Consider the following 24,392-nt stretch of genomic DNA (forward strand, 5'->3'; position numbering starts at 1 on the left):
TAGTCTGATGATTTTGAATTTATTGCAAATTTTTGAAAGAAAAGAAAAATGTAAGAATTTTTCGCTGCGGAATGGGGGTTTATAATCGGAGAGAGTCACCATATGAATTATAAGAGAAACTTGACCGGAAAAACTTACAAGACTCCACTTTTCAGTAAGATTTTCAACAAGACAGGAAAAATATGGAAAAGAGGTGGAAATTTGTTGTTCTTCAAGTTGTCATCAATTTTGTTGGACGTGTTCTTCCAAGAATCAGAGTTTGCCTCAACGAACGAATTCTCAGACCCCGGACAACAACCCTGTCGACCGGACTTGATATGTACCACCCCTCTGTTTTCTGGGGGGAGTCTGTGTACCTATGATAGTGGGGGTCCTCTTTTCATGGCTCATTGTGGATCGTCAAAACCCAGGTGATGAAAACAAAACACTTTCTCTAAACAACCCCATCAGGTGCGGATCTCGTTTATCTCGAGGAAGAGCAAATTGTCAAAAAAATTTGATCAATATATTGCGTTTTTTGGCGGGCGCACCCTAATAAAGTTATTATGTTTTGGCGCCAAAGAGCCCTTAGAAAAATGTTAGGGTTGGTCGGCCGGAAATGGATCGCACAAAAAGTACCAAAGAGGGTACCCTTTGCTTTGTGAAGCGGTCGAATACCAGAGGGAAGGATGAGGCCCATACCCCCCTCCTCCCCTATATCCGACCCTGAACCCCATCGCCCCAAAAATTCTAAGCTTTTTTAAAAACTTTGCGGTTTGTCCGCCTCGAAAAGCATTTAAAAGAGGGAAAAAAGGGAGCATATTGTTGGTATCATATTTTTTTGCCTCAGTATATTTTTAGTTTGTTAACTTTAGGTGTGTTTATGGCGTAGCTAGCTTTGCCAAATCAAAAAGTTTTGGAAGTCTAATAAAATGCACCCATGGCTCATTTTTCGCAAGTGTGCCCTTCCATCTGAAATGGATCAAAGCTGTCATCAAACAAAGCACAGAATCATCGGCATCGCCAACCTAGAAACGGACAAGACATACACCTAACAATTTTGAACAGTGACTTAGTGTCTTCAAAAAACAAACAATTTCAACTTGCAGAATCGTAGAAATCAATGACTTGCAGCTTCAAAAGGAGTTATCATTAACAGAGAAAAGCTTTTAACCTTCATTATTGACCAGTTTTGCATTAATACGGGGCCAAATTTGTGTAACTTGTGAATTGAAGGCGAATTCCGCAATAAAACGGCCATTCTGATTTTTCTGCGTGATTACTTTCATCGAGCCAAAAAAATTTAGCATCTATTAAAGTGACCTTTCAGTGACCCTTTAAGAGAAAGGTTTCAAATGGCTTTTGAAGAAAACTCCAGTGACATATCCAGCAAACACGGATTTTTTACATTTTTTTGTCGACAATGTTTTTTTTGAGATAATTCAATTTTTGAGGGCCTCATAGTTTTCAAAATCTTCCATCATCAGGAAAAATATTTATGTCAACGCATGACAGCAAAGCAAAGCGTGAAATTTGCATACGTTCAGTTCAATACACGCTTGAAGTTGTGCTGTGAGACAGTGTTATATTTGTAATGAGGAAAAAAAAATCTGTCAAAGTTTGTCAAAGTTTGCTAAAGAGCAACTACGTTTGCCATATTTACAAACGATAATTCTATATCAAGAGAAAAAGTTTTCGAATAATAGTTTTTTTAACAATGGTAGAAGCATCTCAGGATTATCCCTCTCCTCCTCCTCGCGAAGCTTCGATACATAGCCAACAAACAGTTCGAATAGTATCAATGAAATCAGGAAATCGGAAAAAATACATAGTCTATTACGAGGCCAAACTGTGCATTTTGTGAGTTGTTAGCGGATTCAGCAACAGGCAAAAACTTGCTTTTTATTTTGATTTTCCTGGTTGTTTTGGGTTCCACAGACAAATAGCCAAAACACTGTGTTGATCAAAATTGCTCCAAAAACAGGCAATTTTGCGGAATCCGAAACTAAATGTATGGAATCCACTTACAATTTGGAACATGTTTAAAGACTTGTCTCTGGAATCCAGGAAGATACAGACACAAAAATTGTGCGCCTATCCAGTGCACAGTTTGGCCTCGTAGTGTCTTTTTATGAGTTTCTAGCTTCACAGAAAAAAAATACGTCGCATAGAGCTCTTTCAATTTCAGCAGTTATTTTAACATTTTTTTCGTCACTATTGCTCCAAAAAATTATTCCGCTAAAGAAAAATATTTCATTCAATAATTTTTTTGGAGCAATATTAAATTCAACTTTCAAAACCTAAATTCCTTTGCGTTCATAATCGAAAATTCAAACTCAACCTAATGAATGAAATAAGTTGCAATAATCCAATACTATGAGCAAGTTTTTCCTGGGAAAACAAACAAAAGGCGGCCGCCGACTTATGAGCAGCAAGTGGATGGGTGAAATGACAAAAAGTTATCATTTTTTTTGAAACAGTAAATTAATCAAATTTGTAAATTAGTTCAATTAAAGCTTTTTAATTAGTCTAACATTTTAAATTAGGCAGCTGAGAAACTTTGTACAGTCATTTTTGCATTGGAGAACAGTCGCAACAGGTAAGCAGATTCTTTTTCTGGGTAGTAAGTGGACGGAATGATGACTAATTCTCCCGGAGGCACCCGGAATCTCTGGACTATTTCTTTTTTGGACTGGAACTTCCCGCTGGACGCTATCGGTAGGTTGACTGAGAGGTGTTCACGTGTCAGTGGTAAGTAAATGGTGTCGGATTTAACTAAAAAAATAACTGCAAATAAGTATTTTTTCGAAACCAAATCCATGTTTTTTCTTTTCAAGGTTAAGTAAGAAAAGTTTTTTGTTGAAAACTCAAAAAAGAAAATTGCTTCGTATGCTTAAATGCTTAAACTACTGATCCAACCGCCGCTAAAAATTTGTCTCTTCTTAATTGTCGCTCAAAATTGATTGTCTCCCACAAATAAAAAATATTATAAATATCAAATACGACCTTCGTAGATGGAGAACGCGACATATGGCATGGGTCTATTTCTGCCTCGGTTATCGGGTAGCATTAGAGCGACTATGAGCAGCACTTTGTCGTCACGGTAAAGATCGTCAGGAACCTAAAAAAAATAATTTCAAATGCCAAACTGTTAATTGCACGTATGAACAATTGTGATGAAAAATGTCGACAAAAAATTTTTGTAATAAAAACTTAGAAAACATGCGCAAAAAGCAAAACTAGGTGAAAAAGTTGAGTAACAAAATGCTTAGAAAAGAAGCTCCTCAGTTTAACAGAACAAAAAATTATTGCATGCCACCATAAAAATATATAATAGGATCTTTATTATAGTCCCCTAACACGGGTAGGGTAAAAAAACTGAAGAAAAAGAGCCCAATTTTGGTTGTGCTCATATCAAAATAATGAAAAATTGTCCCCTGACAGACCTTAGCTGGATCCAGAGTGATGTGGAATTGTGGGTTTGTGTGGTAGCTTGTTGAGTAGTTGGGGGATCCCCCCGCATTGATGTCCGTAGTCCACTCCCCGTGGTGAGAGGAGAAGAAACCAAGATTGGTACGTGGCTGAAAGCATCGTCGTATAATGAAATTATCAGACTTGAATAAAATGAACGGAATTTTTTTTTCAGCTTAATCAGTGGGAGAATAAATTATTAAAACACTTTTTACTGCTGTTTGGAAAAATAAAAAAAAAATAGCTATAATACGTATAGCTTGTTTCAAATACTTCTGGAAATCATATCATGTCGCTTGCTACAGTTTATTTTGATCCACTGTGAAATTTTGTTCGAATGTACGCCTCATTCCTATTTTTTATATTTTGAGGTTTTTTTTTAACGTTGTGAAAAACTAAAATTGATCTTCGAATCGAAGAAACGCCAAAACTTTTTACAATTATTGAATACCGGCCACTTTCACTCTTTGAAACTAAAATCAACCCCCCCCCCCACCCCCCCTGCACCTTCTATCTTCTTTCACCTGTCCAGGGTAGAGTGGCGTCTCCAGGTGACAGATGGAAACGTGGTGGAACTGTTTGAGAAAGTCTTGGTATGAAATGAAGAATTCTCCAGAGGGTTTGGCATTGAATCCCACAAAATCCTTGAACTCGGAAGTGAATGTGCGCCATCTTGGATCCCTGAAGTTACGTGTAGTAATATTTTTTTATCTCAAAAAGATGAGTTTTAACTTCGAGTTTTGGTTAGTAGAGTTAGAAGAGTATAGTTTGCCAAAATAGCTCGTTTTGGGATTTTACCGTGTTATTTAAAGAGAAAAACTTTAAATGAAAACCGTTTCTCTGGTGTGAAGGAAGCAGCAATAATGATAATTGTATAGTTTTGATCCTCGGATTCAGATTTGCATCAACTACAAACTGAAACAAGGCTGTTTGTATCAGGGCGAAGCCGTGGAAGTTTAAGTTCCAACTGCCTTTTAGGGTCTTTGGAGCACTAAAAACATGCAAAATTTATATATAATAAAACAAATGACTTTTTTTTTCAATTTGAAAATCGACACCAACACGCGGTATAAAAAACAAAAAAGAAAAATTTCGCTCGTACTAACAAATAAATTGTGGCAATTTAGCTTTCTTTAGTCAATTTGGAACGATTTCTAAGACGGATTAAATCTCCGCTTACGCGCTAATAGCGCGAAATATATCGCGCGTTAATTGTCCGAAATTGGCGAATATAGCAATCCTTAAACCCTTTAACTTAACAAAAAACGATCACACCTAAATTTTTTTTCAAATTTAAGCTCAGGACAACATTGCTGAGCATAAATTTCAGTAGTCTTCAGTGCTGTAAACAACACTCTACTTCAGACACACAGGACATAGAAGTTCTAGGCAAAAGTTGACTGAAAAACTGGTATTTTTACAGGAAAATGCCAAAACCTGACTATGCTATTAAAATGCCAATCTATTTCCCGTTACTGTAGTTGATTCACCATAGATTTTTTTTCATTTTGAAAATTGTCCACCAACAAGCCGTATTAAAAACAAAAAAGATAAACTTCGCTCCTTCTAACAAATGAATTGTGGTAATTTAGATTCCTTCAACTAACTTGGAACGATTTCTAAGACGGATTGAATATCCGCTCATGCGCTAATAACGCGAAAAATATCGCGCATTAATTGCCCGAATTTGGCGAAAATGGCAGTCCTTAAACCCCCTAACTCAACAAAAAATGATCACAAATGAAATCTATTTTCACAATCAAGCTCAAGACAACAATACCTTTTGAATAATTTCCGTCGGAAACGGCTAGTTAAAAAGTCAAAATTGCCAAAGCAAAAGTGAGAACGATAACATCAACAATTGTTTTTTTTGTCAACAATTGGATTGTCGTTGATATTTCATCACAATTGGGGGGGGGGGGCATTCATGGGTTAGTAGACTCATTAATAGACGTTTTCTGCAAAGAAATGAACAGTGTGTTAGTTGAAATCCCTACTAGGACATGTCCCTTCAAGTGAGGTATAAAAAGTATAATAATACTAGGACAACATTTGAAAATAGTCTTATGATAATGAAGATAAGATCTTTTTACAAATTAGGGAAAAAACATGTTTCTAAATCAAATGATGGTCTAATAGCTATTACGTTTTAGTTTTCATCGCAGTTATGAATGATATTTTTTGTACATAGTTTATCTTGAACTGTTATTACATAGTGTTCATTTGAATTATCCGGTCAAAACGCAAAAAATGGGAAACTTAAAACGCGCATTTCTCAAATTAGGTCGCCTTCAAATTGAAAACAATTGTATAAAACTTTGATTATGTAATTTGTTTTGCGAAGTTCGGTCCTAAAAATCTAAGCAAAAGCAAGTTTTTTGTCAATCAAAGTTTGTGCCGTATCTATTCATTCAAATGCTGACAAAACTTTGTTGAAATGAGCGCAGCAAAATTTAAAACGCAAAACGTTCAAAAAAAATTTTTGAATTTAGAAAAAATGATAGTTTGTGAAATATACATGATTGTTTTCGCCTGAAACAATCAAAAGTTTTCTCATACAGTATTGAGTGTTTTTACATTTTGTTGGGTTAATGAAAAGGTTCATTTTTGTAAATTTTTGCCAGCAGTTTAACTGGTAGTTTTGCGGTAACTTTTGAGCGATTAAAAGGACCAAACTCTATCCGTGCTTATTACAGTTTTAGGACCAATTTTTGAAAAACGAATTACACGACATTAGTTTCTTGTAATTTCTTTTCATCAGCTTTGTCTAAAATCTTCCCAGTTTAAGACGCAAATGTTTTTATTTTTCAAGCTTAATTCGTTTTGTCCGGATAATTTAAAACAGCTGTGTGAATGTTTCCGAGATAAATTGTACAGTTGTCCAAGAACTTCTCCGCGAACTACTCATTCCGTATGATAAGAACAAAAACTTTTCGATTCTAGTCTTCAGTGCTGTAAACAACATTATGCTACAGACACAGGACCTACAAGTTGCAACTTTTAGTTTTCGAGAGATGGAAAGGATAAAAATTTTTCAAAATATTACCGTTTTATCTAGTGGAAAAATAATAGAAATTGTGACGTTCTACAGAACAAAACTTTGACATGTTAAGAACTAATTGTTTATTAGCATATAAAGTTGTTAAAAACTTTATGCAAAGTGTGGTTTGGCAATTAAATTTGAGCGCATAAAAGGGGTGTACTCAATAAGAGCTGAGAACAGCCGAAAAGGTTTAATTTCTTGGATTTAAAAGTCTTCGATCGAATACTAAGGATCTAAGCAGGGCCCTCATAGATATTTAACTATACATTAAAAAACCAATCAATTTTTCAAGCTTCTAGACAAAAAGTTAATGAAAAACTAGCAATTTATTTAGTAAAATGTCAAAACCTGATTTTTTTTTCGTATCCTAGTAGTTTTTGTTCCGACTTTCGATACGAAAGTAACGGAATATTTGTGCTCGGGGTGGGTTTTTTTTTCTTCAGACAAATTTCGAATTTTTAACTAGCTATTTTTGACGGAACTTTTTTCATATAATTCAAAAGGTATTGTTGTCTTGATCTTGAATTTGAAAAGATATTTCACCTGTGATCGTTTTTCGTAAAGTTATGAGGGTTTAAAGTTTGCTATTTTGGCAATTTTGACCAGTTGGGACAATTAACGCGCGATATAATTCGCGCTATTAACGCGTAAGCGGAGATTTAATCCGTCTTATAAATCGTTCCAAATTGGTTGAACGAAGCTTTTTTGCCATTGTTGCAGTGCAAATGTAGAGTATAGATGCATATAAAACAAGAGTATAGATGCATATAAAATAAGCACAGTTGGCCGAGTGGCCTAAGCTAACGCCGATTATATGTGTGACAGAACAGTTGAAAGGATCGAGTCCCCAACCTGCATATGTATTAATATACTAAAAGGGGGCTTATATCCTATTTTAACTGTTTTTTGGTTCTAATTCGGTTCGGCCTTGATTAAGGCTGACCGCGAAAAAGAGCAATTTGTCTCAAGGACATTACCGACCGGTTCTTGTGACTAGCTTGCGCCAATTTGTTTATTGGAGCTGATTATTGGTTAAAAGTATGAACTTGTTTAACAGCAAAAACTTGAATGAAAATTATCAATATATCCGATAAATTCTGTATTGCCGAGAATACGAACTAATTTTTGATCTTTCGGTTTTAACTTCATTTTACGGAGACTTAGCGAGCACATTTTGGCGCCCCACAAGGGACCTTCATTCACGCATTTGCACGAGAGACACGCACAGTTCAGCCGATAAACACGTACAGTGTTTTAGTATCTGTGAGCAGCTGAAGTCTATTAAGACGATTTGTTAATTTTCACCAGTGTTATTAAAGCACATTCAATACTCCCTGTTAAAAGGCGTCAGTGGTGTTGCGGTCAAATCGTTGAATTTACCAGGCACATTGAGTTTTGATCCACCTGAGTGGAGCTTCGGTTTTCGAAGGCGAGTGGCAGTTCCTTTTTGGAGAAGGCGTTTCAAGTGCACTGGGAGGGTGAGGCGTTCCATGAGGACATACTGAGGCAGCTGCAGTTCACAGTGAGACACTACGCAGGTCCAGTAAGCTATTCCGCCCCCGGACTCCTGGAGAAGAACAAGGACAGACTGCGCTTCGAGACACTCTGCCTACTGGCCGACAGCTCACGGTCAAAGCTGTTCAAAAGTCGTCGGCAGATTCTCATTGGCCAAAACGGGAGGTGTGCAGTTGGACGAGGTCCTGTAAGCCGACAGGCGAAAGAGCAGACTGGTGGAAGAGAGGCCTCTTCACGTGTCCTGATTGTTGACTTCTGGACTTTTGAGCTGTCTTTTTCTCGACACTCGAAGTTTTGGATTATTTCCCGGTGTCGCCAACCTCCAATTAAAAACTGTAGGCTGTAGGAAGTTTCCAAAACTTTTAAAACTCTCCATTCGTGCTTTAAACTTATATACGATGTCATATATGCTAGAAATTTTCCCGCAAGCTAGCCCCCGGTAATTTATCTCAATACCCAAAAACTTTGGACAGTTCCGTTGAAATGAAATATCTTACAGTCGGTACATAAACAAACTGACTTGACATTTTTTTTCGATACCAAAAATTTTTGGATATTTGTGAACGGAATATTAATCCGTGAAATCGGAAAATAGACAAGAGATACCGGACTAGTTTTTAGGATTGGTTTATGACTCGAATCTACTGACCAAAATTTTCGGAAAAATTTTTTGAAAAAAGTAAAAAATTGCAAAAAAATCCTCAAAACGTCTCCAGAGTTCTGCGAAACTGTGCTGTAAGATGACACCAACCTTATGTTAAGTGGTCTGGTAGCGAAATATCGGGCAAAATAAGTTCAGTTTTTTCATCCTCAGGTTTCTTCCGCGTGTGTTGTTGGAACTTAAACAATTTGCCTGATCCCCCACCCACCATTGGTGAAATTGAAAGCCAGTTCGATTCAAGTAAAAGAAAGCCGTTTGACCCGTCCGATTATTGACTTTGTTGCGTGACAGTGAAGTTAAGTGGTCAGGTACGGTGATTTTAAGTGAGTTAAGTTGAATTCTTTCATCCTCAGGTTTACTCCGTGTGTGTTGTTGGAGTTCAACCGACCTGCTTAATTTTTCAACCCCATTGGTACTTAAGCGTAATGGAGCCGCCGCATAGGTCCCCTAAGTGTATGGTATTCATTCTAGGAGCTAGTTCTTTGGATCACGCGCTCCGAAAACTTCCCGCTCCGTCCCAGAAGCGCGTCAAAGTTACTTGCTTTACGAAGCCAGGTTTAAGTTTGAACTTTAACGCTAGGGACTCCCAGAAAACAATACAGTACTACCTTCATCACTACTTGTCGCACCGTAACGACCTTGTAATTTGGCACGACGCCATTAATAACTCGATAAGTTAGCACCGCAATAACAATAACCGCAAGCTGAGTTGTGAGCACTCAGCTCACAACATTTGTCCGATCGTAAACTGTGCATGGAACGGAACCGAGGATATAGAGGAAAGTTTAGGTTCAACAGGTATTCTCGTTCTGAACGTTGTTAAAGACTTTATCTCTAAGCGTAAGGCTAAGGACCAGGTTTTAATTGAGAAGTACAAAGAGCTTCACCAGCCTCCTTCCCTTGAAGGCGATATAGCGCTAAACTTAACATCCTTAAGACACGTAAGAAGCGGAACCGCTTACTCCTCAAAGCTCGGAAAGCTATAAAAAAAGGCTTCAGGCAGAAGCTTTGAGACGTCAAGTTCCCCCGTCTTGTAAGCGAATGTTGATTTACTAATGCAAATTTAATTACGTACCAAAACAGTATCTCATTTTATTGATTGTTTTCTATAAGTGAGCATCCGTCGAATATTGTCAATTTGTGAAAAACATGGACGAAAAATTCCAAAGTAAGATTCGCAAGTTATTTGAAACCCGTCTAAAATTAGAAAATGAGCTGCTTAAAGGTCACTCATTATTACTTGAGTACATTGAGAATAATAGTCGCACCACAAAAATTGATAATGCTGTTTACAAATGTAAAATTGCGTTGGAGAAAGCTGTCGACGTCAATGAGCAAGTAATTAGGATAGCGGGAAAAAACGTAAAACCCTGAAAAAATTATTGCTCAGTAAGACCTTTGGCTTAAGAAAGTAACCGAAATGAACGATAAAGTAATGCACGAAGCTCAGAGTTACAAGATGAGCCTTGAACCTTCGTCATTTCCAGCAGCCGGTATTACAGGGAGCAAGGGATCTTTACAACAAACTAGGTCTGAGACATCCTCACGCTCACACAAAACAAGAGATTCAGTAGCACGAGTATCTGAAAACAGGTCTAAGGTCTCTAATAAGTCTAAGGATAGTAGAAAGCTTGACTCTCATAAGTCTGATAAATCGGCTTCCACTCGTCATACGTCGACTGTTCGCACTATGTCATCAAGTGAGAAACGGCATGAATTAATTTTTGTAAAACGAGGCCATGAGAAATTGGAAAGGCAGTATCAAGTGTCTTTCAGACTTAAAGAGCAAGAGAACCGTGTTAAGTTCGAACAAAGTCAGCTGGAACTAAAGCAATTGGCTGAAAGTCATAAAAAGCAACTATTTGAAATGGAACTGAAAGCGTTTGAACTTGAGGACAGTTCATCTGAGGTTAGCGAGAAGGTAGCGGAAAGTAACTCGACAGGAGTAAGTCAACAGGAGTAAGACAGGAGTAATTTCAAAAGTAGCAACCGATCGAACTAATGATTGGGTAGACTCTGTTAGTTCACAAGCACCTCACGACGTTACTAGTGCGCCAGGTTTGCAGGCCTTCACTCCTGTACCTGTTTCGTCAGGACCGACGACTTCCGCCATCCTCGCTAAGGCAATTCACACCAGTAATAGTCATAACATTGAGCACACAGCATTGAGTGACCCTGGAATCCATAGTTATGGACGTCGGGCTATGCTTCAATTTGGCAGTGCAAGCCTTTTGCCATTGCAAGCTTCTGTTCCATTCCCAGTTAACAATATGCATTCTAGTGCACACGTGTTACCACCACCGTCTGCTGTTCCTTTACAGACCATGAGTTCAAACATAACTAATGGTAGTTTTGCTATCGCGCAACCGGAATCATTACCTGTCCCAATGTTACCTGCACAACCCGGTTCTGGTTTTGTTTCTTTGTCACCTGCATTTGCTGGTGGTGACTTCTCATCTTCTGGAGTAAACACGACGCCTTTTTCTTTTCGGCTTCTAATTGCCATGCAGCGCCAGTCCAGACGCAACATTATCTTCCCTTTGTTCCGCATACTGTGTCACCTAATATCAACGATTACTACACAAGTGATGCAAACCTATGGCGATTGGCAGCTACAACTCCAATCGTCACGCCTGCTCAGTGTTGTAATGCTGGAAACATTTTTTCTAATGTGATAACTGTTGTCCCATCGTGTAACACCGCCGCTCCGTATACTAGTGGCGGGACTGTGTATTTTAATACTCCCCCAGTTTATCCACAACATGTTCCGCAATTTGTCAATCATACTAATACTGGTTATCAGCCAGTCAACGAAGACAACGCACCGTCTTTCACTTATCCGAACCAAGGTTGTTCATCGGATCGACCTCTCTCCGCTCGTGAATTGGCGGAATTATTGATGCTTAGCCGCAAAGATCATCTTCCTGAATGGAAGTTAGCCCAGTTTGACGGCATCCCGTTAAACTGGCACGAATGGTTTGGTCAATTCAAGTCCACCGTTGATTCCGCTGTTCTCACCGATGATACGTAACTGACATACTTAAAAACGCTCGTCACAGGCAAAGCAAAAACCGCAATTGCGGAGTTTAGTTATAGTGGCGTTATGAACAAGGATGCACTGGCCACCTTGCAACGGAAGTTTGGGCAACCACATGCCATTGTTGGTGCGCATCTTGATAAGCTGAATACTTTTCCTCCAATGAAGATGCACAATTCGCAAAATGTCATTAGTTTCTCCTCTGCCATATCTGGCCTCGTAGCAGTTTTCAAATCATTGTCTTTCAACGATGATCTAAAGAGTGTTAACCTAGTAAACCAAGCTGTTAGTAAACTTCCGCCTAACCTCAAGGAAGCTTGGTCAATACATACTGTTAGAAATAATTGGCAGCGACCAACACTCTTAGACTTTAACAACTGGTTGAAAGAAAAGGCCGAGGGGCATGAAAGATTACGTTTACTCAACTCTAAGGCAAAAAACGAGGAACCAGTTAAACCAAAAACAATCAAAGTTTTTGCAGCCAATAGCCAGGTAACTAGTAAGGCTCAGGATAAGTCTAAGTTTCCGCCGTGCGTTTTGTGTAAGGGTAGTCATGCATGTGGAATTGTGCTGTTTTAAAGGACAAGAATGCTACTCAGCGAGCAAAATACGTAACTGAACAGAAACTTTGCTTCGCTTGTCTCAATGGCAATCATAGTTTCCGGCAATGTTCTAGAGCAAAAAAAGCCCGAAGCCAGAGTGTGATAGCACACATAATGTCTTGCTCCATGGAGCCGAAAGAATATTTCCTCGGAAGGAAAATTCGAAGGTCTCGAATAAGGCTGGAACAAACAAATCCAAGGAGAATACAAACACTTCCACCCATGCCGCTGTTAGTGATGTACATGACATTGAATCTTCTAAAGGGTTGTTGCCAATTGCAACACTTGGTGTATCCTCGGATGTAACCAGTCTCCTGACGTTGGTTCTTTGTGATAGTGCATCGACTCACTCCTGGGTGTCTTCGTCACTCGTAAACCGTCTCGGCTTAGTAGGGGAGCCCGTTAACTTGTCAATTAGTGGTTTCAATTCAACCACCGTTGTTGAGACTCAGAGGGTCAAGTTTACAGTTTCCTCCGAGCCGAATAATAGTGATTTCGTATTTTCTCTCTGTGCATAGAAAGACAATGTCTCATGTTAAAGACAATATTCGGATTGGTTCCGAATTAATCAATATTGCTGATTTGCAGAATAAATATCCACAATTAGCACCTATTAAGCCCATTCAATATACTTATGAGGACGTTGAAGTTATTATCGGACAAGGCTACTACCACGCCGTTAGACCCATTGAGTTCATCTTGGGAGATGATAAAAACTCGCCGTGTTCCGTTCGCCTACCGATAGGTTGGGTCTTAAGTGGTCCGTTGCCGCCGTCCGGTAATTCTACTTCTTCGTGTTTCAAGTGTGTTGTTGAAGATTCTTCTCTGACCGACCAGATAAAATCCTGGTACGAGTTGGAATCGTATGGTGCTTTCAAACAAGTCGATGCCCGTTCCGCCGCGGATAAACATGCTTTATCCATCCTAAATTCTGAAACCGTTCACAATGGCGAAAGATACATTGTGCCTATTCTTTGGATTGATAGTAATGTCAGTCTACCAAACAATTATTACTCGTCACTCGCCCAATTCAAATTATTGGAGAGAAGGTTAACTAAAGACCCTGAGCTGCGCGAAAGATACGCAGAAACAATTAGAGAGGACATTAGGAAAGGCTATGTCGTTACCGTCGAACCGCATGATCCACGTAAGTGTTCCGATCGCGAGTGGTATCTTCCGCACCATCCCGTCGTAAATCTGAATAAGCCGGGTAAGGTGCGCCGAGTTCTTAATGGGGCTTCTAAGTTTCACGGCACAACCTTAAATAAGTCCTTATTGGTGGGTCCTGACCTACTCCAAAATTTAATTTTTGTGCTTTTGCGATTCCGTCAACACAAGTACGCCGTATCCGCGGATATAGAGGGTATGTTCCTCCAGGTAGGAGTCCTTGCCCGCTATCAAATTTCGCTCCGTTTTTTGTGGTAGTTCATCAGTACACTCGCCATAAATTCGGCGCACGGGATTCGCCTACGTGCGCCAATTTCGCGTTGCGAAAAACAGCAACTGATAATATGTCCACATACCCTGAGGCCGCCTCAGTCGTAAATGAAAAACTTTACATGGACGATTACTTGGATTCATTCGAGAACGTTACCCAAGCAATTAAAACTAGTCGCGATTTGGTTTCCTTACTAAAATTAGGCGGATTTAATCTGACTAAATTTGTCAGTAATGCTGATGAAATCACTTCAGCAATGAACCCCGAGGAATCCGAAACCTCATCTTCACCCATCAAGGAAATATGTAACGGTGCCGAACAATCATCACACGTCTTAGGTCTTAAGTGGGACCATGTGAAAGACACATTGGTTGTTAGCAGAGGCGTGGATCGTCCTCTCGATAAAGCAATAACTCAACGAACCGTCTTGAGTTTCGTCTCTTCTGTGTTTGACCCTGTTGGGTTAGTAGCTCCATACACAGTTAGGGCCCGTCTTTTATTTAAAGATATTTGGAAAATCAGTGGCCAAAGTTGGGACGACGAATTGCCAGAAGACATAAGAGATAAGTTTCTCGAGTGGCACTCCGGTCTCTCTCTCTCTTAGGGCAATTGACTATTCTCCGTTGTTACCGTCTCTATTAATCATGTCTACATGTGGACAGATAGTACAACTGTTTTGCAGTGGCTAAACTCCACCGAAAAATTACCTGTATTCGTCGCTAATCGTGTCGGCGAAATCCTCGAATCGACCACTATTGATGAGTGGCACCATGTTCTGAGCGGCGATAATCCAGCTGATACCGGTACGCGGGGGATTTCTTCGGAAGCCCACAAGGATAGCAGCTGGGTTATTGGTCCGAGCATTCTCAGGACTAGTCATTGGCCGTTTATACCCGACGAATGTGTAATCAATAGAATTCGTTTGAAGGGTCCTTCTTGTGATGTTGATAATTGCTTGGAGACATCATCTTCCTTCGTCACCGATGTCACATCCATCAAACATCCCGAACACGGGTTCACTTGGGAAAGGTTCAGTTCATTTACGAGATATAAACGAGTAGTCGCTTTTATGTTGAGGATGTTGCCTTCACATAAGCATTTTTGTGGTAAGGACTTACGAATCGCCGACCCCACTGAACTTGATATTGCAGAAAGCAAACTGATTCATCTTCCTCAGATGGAATCCTTCCCCGTTGAGTTAAAAACACTCGCCGCTGGCAAACCTATTAAGAATAGTAGTAAAATTGCCATTTATCGGTCCCGCTGGTATCATTCGTTCCACCGGACGGATTGTGCGCTTAGCGAATACCGACTTTGACACTAAACACCCAATCTTACTCGACGCCCGACATATCCTAGTTCGTTTTTTGGCCCGCAGCCTCCACCATAAGCATTTTCATCAAGGATTAGATTACATGCGCTCCGTTTTAAATATGAAATATGCAATACTTGGGTTGCGTCGACTACTTCGGTCTATCGAAAATCAATGTGTGACATGCCGTAAACTCAAAGCAATCACCATCCAGCCAATTATGTCCGATTTACTGTCGAACGTCTCGGATACAAGCAACCACCCTTCAATCAGACGGGTGTGGATTACTTTGGACCGCTTTATGTTCCGGTTCGCAGAAGCACTGAAAAAAGATGGGGATTTCTTTTTACTTGCCTCACCAGCAGGGCTGTACACCTTGAGATTGTACCATCTCTGGACACCAGTTCTTGTGTCATGGGCATTGAACGGTTCATTGCGCGCCGTGGTACGCCAAGCACAATCTGGTCGGATAACGGCACGAACTTCGTTGGTGCGGAAAAGGAATTAATTGCCTACATCAAGAGCTGGAATGGCATGGCTCCGACCATTTTTGCACACAAAGGTGTTACTTGGAAATTTAACCCGCCAGGCGCACCCCGTCATGGCGGCTCATGGGAACGCCTCGTCCGAAGCGTGAAGCGCGTGCTGTACGATATCCTAAGCAGTAGGCGAGTCACTGAAGAGGTGTTAGGAACAACACTCTGCTTAGTTCAGCAGGCTTTGAATTCGAGGCCAATCACTCCCGTTAGTACTGATTCTCGTGAGTTAGAAGCGTTAACCCCAAACCATTTTTTTGCTTGGACAAAATGCCACAAACTTTCCTTCGCTTTTACCCGGGGAGCACTTCGATCACAAGAAAAGGTACGTGCGAGCGCAGTCATATGCTAACGCGATTTGGTCTCGTTGGCTTCGAAAATATGTTCCCTCGCTGAATAAGCTTGTCAAGTGGCACACTGATTCTGACTTCCCTCTTAAAACAGGCGATCTCGTGTGGGTGATTGAGCCCGATAGTTGCGCTCGTTCCGCCCTTGTTAAGACCGCAACCCGTGAAGTCACTCGGCCGACTGTTAAGCTCGCTGCGGTTCTTCCTTCTTCAGGGGGGGGGAGGGAGGATGTTGCAATGCAAATGTAGAGTATAGATGCATATGAAACAAGAGTATAGATGCATATAAAGTAAGCACAGTTGGCCGAGTGGCCTAAGCTAACGCCGATTATATGTGTGACATAACAGTTGACGTAGGTTTGAGTGCCCCAACTGCCCATGTATTAATATACTAAAGACGGGGGTTATATCCCATTTTAACTGTTTTTTGGTTCTAATTCGGTTCGGCCTTGATTAAGGCTGACCGTCAAAAAGAGCAATTTGTCTCAATGACATTACCGACCGGTTCTTGTGGCTAGCTTGCGCCAATTTGTTTATTGGAGCTGATTATTGGTTAAAATTATGAACTTGTTTAACAGCAAAAACTTGAATGAAAATTATCAATATATCCGATAAATTCTGTATTGCCGAGAATACGAATTCATAATTGACCCTTCGGTTTTAACTTCATTGTACGGAGATTTAGCGAGCACAGCCGTATTTGATTTTTTACTAGGAGCGAAATCTATTCTTTTGTACTTTATATGGCGTGTGGGGGGATGATTTTCATAAAAAATTTCAAATTTTAGAAAAAAAAATTTTCGTTTTATTTTATTTCATATATTTTTTAACGTTATTACTGCTGCTGCATAAACCTTAAAGGCAGTCGGAACATTCAGGGCTTCGCCGTGATACGAGCAGTCTTGTTTGTGTTTTGTAGACTAATGTAAAACCTGCCTTTGTTTAAACTTCAAACTACTTCTGATGTTTATGAGGATTCTTTTCATATTAAGAATATCTCTATGAGTATTTCAATGAATGGCTAATCGACGACTTGAAAACAAAATTCTATGGTTTTTATCCGGTTTTGCTCTTTTATACGTATCTATCATATGCCAAAATTTCATCCGTGATTCTTTAGTACTTGTGGGACAAATTGGCAGAAACGTGAAAAAACTTTCGCTCATTTCATCACTCGAAAACTCAAAGTTATCACTTCTGATTTCCTCAACTATAGTTTATTCACTCTGGAAAAAGCGACTCACAAGTCGGACCATGAGCCCGTCCATGCCTTGCTGTAGTCCCAGGGACTCTGTATTCTAATCACCATCTCCTCTCCCCCTCTCTCCCAGGGCACGAGGAACACGCCAGTCACTTCATATCCGTGTCCAGATATCAAGCCAGTTCTGTATTCTTGCTCCTATAAAATTGACATTATATTAAACCATTTTTGAATATAGCTACTTCTCTTTTGGAAAAAAAAATTGATCTCGCAAAACTGTAAAAAAGTGAGTCTCTTCAGAAATTATAAAAAATCAGAAAGTATCGAAAAAACTGTGAACAATTAAAAAAACTATTTAAATGAGAAGCAATGAATCAAAAAAATATTGAGAAATTTGAAATTTTTCTGTATTTCAACAAGGTTACAGTTATCGCGAGCGAGAAAAAAACCAACAATTATTTCACCGAGGTTTGAGGCTTAAATATGGTTCTTTTTGAAGTTGACAAAATTTGTTAAAATTGTTGGTCCGTTTAAGGTCAACGAGGGAAATTTTCAATTCTGCTTGCCTGGTTTTTGTCCAGTGGGTTCCGGCTGCATGTCATCATTGCATGACACTGGGACCCCATATAGAGTGCATGTTCCAGATCAATTCGATGACTCATTATCTCACCTGCGTATGTATTTACATAAGTTTAAAATAGTTTTTGTCGCTATCTATCCATCAATGATTTGAAGTTCTATACTCATTTTCAATAGCGAAATCAGTCGGAGTATTCGAATATCTTTAAAAAATCATTATACTTTACTTTATTAAACAAAAAATCAACCAACTTACATGTGACACCGTCTTCGAAAAACCACCTTTTAAACCTTTCCTATAAAGTTTTATTTATTTAATTTTTTCAATTAAAAAAAGTTATCCAGGTAAATTTGCTGGTTGTTTTGGGGTTATATTGAATAAATTTTGCCAGCAGTGTGCGTAAACATTCACTTCAGCTTGTTCTGATCAAAACCTAACCTAGATTATAAAACTCGCAGATTCCTCCGGTCAAGTCTGTTAACGCGTCTCTCTGATGACCGAGTTCCAAGGCCTCGTAACTTCCGAACACTTTGGCATACGCCTTCTCAATCAAAGACACCCAAAACTCATCCGGGTTGTCACACCTGGCATAGGCTGAAAGTCGTCAAAAATTAGTTCACATTATTGCCCGCCGGCAGCCAACTCAACTAGCATATAACAAACTTAATAGAAGGCGGTATTGAATTTCCAAACTATAGATCGACTAGGAAAGTTTGATAAAATTTGTTTTCTGAATTGCAAAAAGACGCTCCAACAAGGAAAAGACAGCCAACAGTCATTTCAAGGCAAAAGTTATTTCACAAAGTCGCATTTAATTTCTTTATAGCACATCAAATTGTGTTTAAGATAAAAATAGAATTCCAAAGGATCAATTTTCCAAACAAAGTTGGCTCCATTGAGAAAAAATTAATTTTTTGTACTTATAAATGTTCGATCATTCTTAATTTCTAATCGATATTTAAAAACTTTAAAAAAGAAATTTACTTAAAAGAAGAAAAGGTGATAATAAAAAGTAACATCTAAAATACCCAAATCGTTTCCATAGCAGGGTAATCTGTCATCGATTGAAATTGTCTTCCAAGAGCCAAACAGATAGAAGTTGACTACAATTTTACCAGAATGTGCGCTTCCTTTTAGAACCTGAAACAAGTGAAGATGAGCAAAACTTTCTCTCTGATTTTGAAAATTTGATGTTTTTGTTTTCTCGTTTTACTTTTTTAAGGGTTTTCTCAGTTAATTTAATAACATTAATCTGATTATTCGAAAAAAAATTACTCATTTGCAGTTTATTATTGTTAATGCAGACCTCTTATTGTTAATGTTCACACTTGTAATTGTGAAAAGCAAACCTATGAAGCTAAATCTTGAACTATACGAAAACAGACCAGTCGCGTTGGCCGAGAGACTAACGCAACTCCGCATAGGCTCAAGTTAGGGATATAACATGTCCTTGGGCGCGGGTTTGAGCGCCTCTCGTCCAAAAATGTTTTACTAATTTCAAATATTATTAAGTAATAGTAAGATCATAAAACGTAAAACCTTGTCGACCTTGTCAGACCTGCAAAAGACAGGTTTATGGCTACTGAATTTCGTGTTTGCTGTCAGCTACTGAAGCTAAAATTGATACGTTAAGGGTTTTTTTGTGCGTTTAAGAGTTTTAGTCTTGTTACTGTTTGATTCTGTTCAGAAAATTGCTGATACTTTCTGCATTCATTATCGGTTTGCTTGCTGTTATTTTTCCAATAAAATCTCAGTAAGTGGATATTTTTGGAACCCGTTATTTTCTTTACCAAAAAGAACCGATCTACTCTGCAACAACTGGACCCGAGTGAGAGTGCCCCTACCTAGCAAATTTCTAATTTCAGATCTGAGAAATTCAGAATTTGCACAGAAAAATCCCTGGGAGTTCAATTTTTTATTGTGATCGCGGTACTTTTGAGGAAAATTTGTTGGCAAATTTCTCTAAAATAAAATCTTGCGCCAGAAGAAAGTCGAACAGTGTTTGGATGGCATCATTTGCAAAACATGTAAAAATATGATCAAATTCATTCTTAATAGTTGTTAAAAGCCTTCATGAGACACAAAACAGACTAAAAATTCTGAAGTCAGTTGTTGATTTAAAAAAAAAATTTCGGTCTATTGATATGAACTTTGAAAGGTAGAACTAATTTCATTACTACGTTTTTGTTCCGACTTTCGTAACAAAAGTAACGGAGTATTTGTGCTTGGAGTTGTTTTCTTTCTTCTGACAAATTTCGACTTTTTAACAAGCCATTTTTGACAAAAAAATTTACAATTCGAAAAATTTTGTTACCCTGAGCTTAAATTTCAAAGAAAAAAATAACTGTGATTATTCAACCTTCAAGCTATCGGGGTTTAATAATTGCCATTTTGGCCAATTTGGGACAATTAACGCGCGATACATTTCGCGCTATTAACGCGTTAGTAGAGATTTAATCCGTCATAGAAATCGTTCCAAGTTGGTTCAAGGAAGCTTACATGCAACAATTGATTTGTTATAAGAGAAAAATCTATTACTTGTTTTCCAAAAATGGATATTTTCCAATACATACTTGTGGATGTTTTCCAAAAAAATCTAAATTTTTTGAATTTCACTTTTGTTTCTTTACATCTGAATTTTTATGTTATCACTGCTCCGTAGATCTTATAAGGCAGTCGGAAAACTCAGGGCTTTGCTCTGATACGAGCAGGCTTGTTCATTTTTTTACCTGAATCTCGTGAATTGAAATACTGACTAATTTTGAAAGTGAACCCTATAAAATGAGTCTTTTGAAGTCTTTTCTGGTAAGTTTATGCTGGAAACATTGAGCAAATAATTGATTGTTTGTGCAGCAGTTTCTTGTACGGTTGCATGAGCTGACTTCATGAATTTCTAACTGAGAAAACAAAACGCTTTCAGGATGTATTTCCAATTTTTGAAAAAATTTCATACATAAGTTGTTGATACTACGGTCTTAATTTTCAATGGCAGTTGGCAGTTTAAAGCTTAATGGTAGCTTATTCTAGCTTGTAATGTTCCAGTTCAATATCGTTTTTACAAAAAAAAAACGAGGATCGCATAGTTTTATTGCTAAAAAACGGGATCTACTCAAAAATCTCTCCCCACTAAGGTATCTACTTAAGAATCCCCACCCCTATAAATAAAAACAAAAAATTAATGCTAGCGCTTTCTATTGAGAATTCTAATTTTGCTGAAATCTGATTGGTCGAAAAATCGACCATTTTGATCTCCCCCTTCTTCTTTTTAGGGAGCTAACTTAGAGCTTTTGTTCCAAATCCTGGTTTAATACATTTTCATTGATTAAAGTTGCCTTCCTACTCCGCGGATTAACTTTTCTTGTTGACCTTCCATGATCTAGGAACATCACATGATCTAGGAACATCTAGGAACATCTAGGCTTTTAACTTAGCTTGAGTTATCCTATAATCCAAAAATAAATTTTTTAACACTCTTAACCGCAGTTGTTTCAGCAAAAATCAGCAAACAGTTTCTTACTCAAGTGATCCGATTTGATGATCGAAGAGAGTCAAACTCAAAGTCATACCGTTACGTGTCCGTTATCTTCAATTTAATTTCGGCTACTTTTCTGTAGCAGCAAAGTTTGAGAATTTATTACGTGTTTCTTTTTTTAATGAAAAAACAGTTAAAAGAGTTTAACGCAATAATTTGACCAGTTTAGTATTTTAATGTGTGTCTCAAAAAATGTTAGAAAGTGGTTTTTCTATATGGATACATTTCAATAAAGACTATTTTATGTCTAAAATCAGAGGATATATCTAGAATAATTTTTCTAAAAATATGCTGGATTGGTTTTGGTTTTTCTGTTTTAACAATGGTCTGAGCGCTTGAATGACAGTTCAATGCTTTTAAGTTTCTCTCGTTCATGCTAGGTTCAATTTTTACAACTTTCTGGTAGATTTATTCTTTCCTATTTCGGTTTTATTTCACATTTATTAATTAGTTTTCGCTTCCTGTTTTTTGTTTGTGTATGATTTTAGTTAGGTTTTTAGAATCTCAATTGTCTTGGTTCTTGTGGAACGATTCTACTTTTGATTGTGGCAGGAAAGGAGGTTTAGATTTTCCGGCATGAATGTAAGGAAAAGGGGGGAGCTAGGGTGAAAAGTTTCTATTATTTTCTTTATTCCGCCGCAGTCGGTCAAAGGTGGTTATCTTGCAATTTCTTGAAAGAGTCTTGCAAGTTTCTTTTAAAATGATGCATCCTCTTTTTAAAATTCTTGCGAAATTCTTGCAAAATTCTTGCAGGTTTTTGCAAGATAACGTCTCTTGATCGACTAGGGTCTAAATTGAATAACTATTCGAATCCGCGAAAAAAAAAAACAAATAATATCCAAAAAACAATTCTTAAGATCTTACTTTTGTTTGCTGGTCCTTCAACTCAACAAATTTATCAAGCCTGGTCTAGATGCAGTAAGTTTTAATTTTATTAGAACAGCAAATAAAGTTTGTTGCAATTTTTCTGACTCGACTGAATTGAGAGTGTTGAAATTATCCGGAACATTTCAGGAATATAAACTTTGCGAACTTTTAAGGAATTAAAAGGTTCCGACTTTTAAGGTTCCGACTTTCGATATAAAAGTAACGGAATATTTGTGCTCGGGATGGGTTTTTTTTCTTCAGACAAATTTCGACTTTTTAATTAGCCATTTTTGACGGAATTTTTAATAACATTCAAAAGCTATTGTTGTCCTCAGCTGGAATTTGAAAAAAAAATTTCACCTGTGATCATTTTTCGTAAATTTATGGGGATTAAAGGTTGCCATTTTGGCCAATTTGGGACAATTAACGCGCGATAAATTTCGCGCTATAAACGCGTAAGCGAGATTTAATCAGTCTTAGAAATCCTTCCAAATTGGTTTAAGGAAGCTTATATGCCATAATTAATTTGTTAATGGCGCAAAATTTATCACTTTGTACTTAACAAGACTTGTGGGGGGATGTTTTTACATAAAATCTCAACTTTTTTCAAAAATCTTTTTTTAAATTTTTTTCATTACATTGAAATTTTTCATGTTATTTAAGCTCCATGGACCTTAAAGGGCAGTCGGAACAATCAGGGCTTCACCCTGATACGAGCAGTCTTTTTAAATTTTCAAATGAGCTACAAGTACCACTACAAATCTCGAAGGACCACCACAATTGGGCTTTTAAAGCCCGTGCAGTGGCCCTGATTGATAGATATAGTTCTAAATGAACAGAATTTGTTTGGTATTGAAACGCGATTTATACTTCTATATCAAATATGATTTTGTTTTGTTGTTCTCTGCTTAATGAAAATTCTTAAAATGACAATTGGGCCGTGCTGGCTTAAAGTTGTTCTCCCATACAATTCCGACTCGTATTTGTAAATTTTTATCAATAACTCTGGAATAGATATCCTTTGGAAATTTTTTAATTTTGTAAATGATTTTCTATCAAAATATGGTGGGGAAGATTCCTTCGAAAGCGATGCATCCTCTTTAAGAGATTCTTGTACGATTCTTGCAAGATTCTTTCGAGATTCCTTCAAACGCACGTTTATGCATGTCCCAGGTCTTCTCCCACTATATTTTGATTTTAAAAAAATGTATAAAGTAATTGGTTTTTTATAATGTAATTGGGTACACAAATTAATTATTATTGTAGACTTTTGCTCTTTGAAATATTTCAAACCTGGTCCGGAGGAAGGACTACTTTGAGTAGGTTAGGGTATCTGGATATGGCTGCACATGCCATCAGCAGCCAAGTGTCTTTGAGGAAGCCCTGTTTGAAGTCACTGGTGATGAAATGCTTCGAGTAGATCGACGGGGTGACAGACAGCTCATTAGGCCGAAGCCACTTTAAACAGACAGAAAACTAGAGTGAAAGTGTGCGGTCCTTAAAAACACAGAAAAATTCTCAACAATGTTGTTAAGACGAACTTTTTTGGAATTTTCTTGCTAAAAAAGGCTCAAATTCAAATTTGAAGGCGCAAAATCCATTTGAAACAAAATTTGAAGTTTGATTCAAAACTCGCGGTCCATAAGGTTGCCCATTTAAAAATAACAATTGCTAAATTAAATCCAACTAAAGGTGTAATTATAATGAGTCAAAATACGTGGTGAATGTGGGTTAAAAAACTATAAAGGTATGTGGGGAATGTTTTTGCCCAAAATCAAGGCGGGATTAGTACGCGGCCCGGTCGCCCAGTAATTTTCTCAACATTTTTAGTTTCGCATACATACCAGGGTTCTTAATCCCTCGGGTCTTAATAAATTTTTGAGGAGGCCCCAAAACTTCTAGGTTGACCCAAAACCAGGAAAACAGGTCTAAAAACTAGCTCAGAAGTCATTATTCAAAAATTCGACAAAAATAAGCGACAAAAACAGTCAATTTTCGACAGCTTAAATGGTATTGATTGGTTGAGAAGTTTCGCGCATTCGGTCCTTCGTGGATGAAAATTGCCCCCCTTACCTTTATCTCTCCTCCGTTGAATTTCTCGAGCAGGAGGAATGATTTGCTCTTCGGGTCAAATGTCCCGTCGAAGAAGAGAGGCTGAGACAGTTTCATTGGTAGTCTGGGCTGGCTCAAGGGATCCACCTTAAATAAAATAGTTCTACAGCTCTTTTTCGACCCCACCCACCCCACCCCCACTTTTGAATTTTAATTTTG

General features: G+C 38.2%; 1 protein-coding gene across 3 annotated transcripts in view; it reads right to left on the bottom strand.

Moving 5' to 3' along the window:
• Positions 1-2,489: 2,489 nt before the first annotated feature.
• The window catches only part of LOC134852993 (calpain-like), a 43,741-nt gene continuing 21,838 nt past the window's right edge, over positions 2,490-24,392 (bottom strand). For all 3 annotated transcript variants that reach the window (XM_063868900.1, XM_063868899.1, XM_063868898.1), the window contains exons 4-13: positions 24,195-24,320; positions 23,415-23,579; positions 18,751-18,862; positions 18,161-18,316; positions 17,709-17,812; positions 17,186-17,340; positions 3,975-4,131; positions 3,426-3,560; positions 2,986-3,100; positions 2,490-2,754 (exon numbers count right to left, since the gene is read on the bottom strand). In XM_063868900.1, the coding sequence (XP_063724970.1) occupies positions 2,522-2,754; positions 2,986-3,100; positions 3,426-3,560; positions 3,975-4,131; positions 17,186-17,340; positions 17,709-17,812; positions 18,161-18,316; positions 18,751-18,862; positions 23,415-23,579; positions 24,195-24,320 (1,458 nt within the window). In that variant the 3' untranslated portion in view covers positions 2,490-2,521. The remainder of the gene's footprint in view (positions 2,755-2,985; positions 3,101-3,425; positions 3,561-3,974; positions 4,132-17,185; positions 17,341-17,708; positions 17,813-18,160; positions 18,317-18,750; positions 18,863-23,414; positions 23,580-24,194; positions 24,321-24,392) is intronic.

Source organism: Symsagittifera roscoffensis, chromosome 8, assembly GCF_963678635.1.
Source record: "Symsagittifera roscoffensis chromosome 8, txSymRosc1.1, whole genome shotgun sequence".
NCBI lineage: Eukaryota > Metazoa > Xenacoelomorpha > Acoela > Convolutidae > Symsagittifera > Symsagittifera roscoffensis.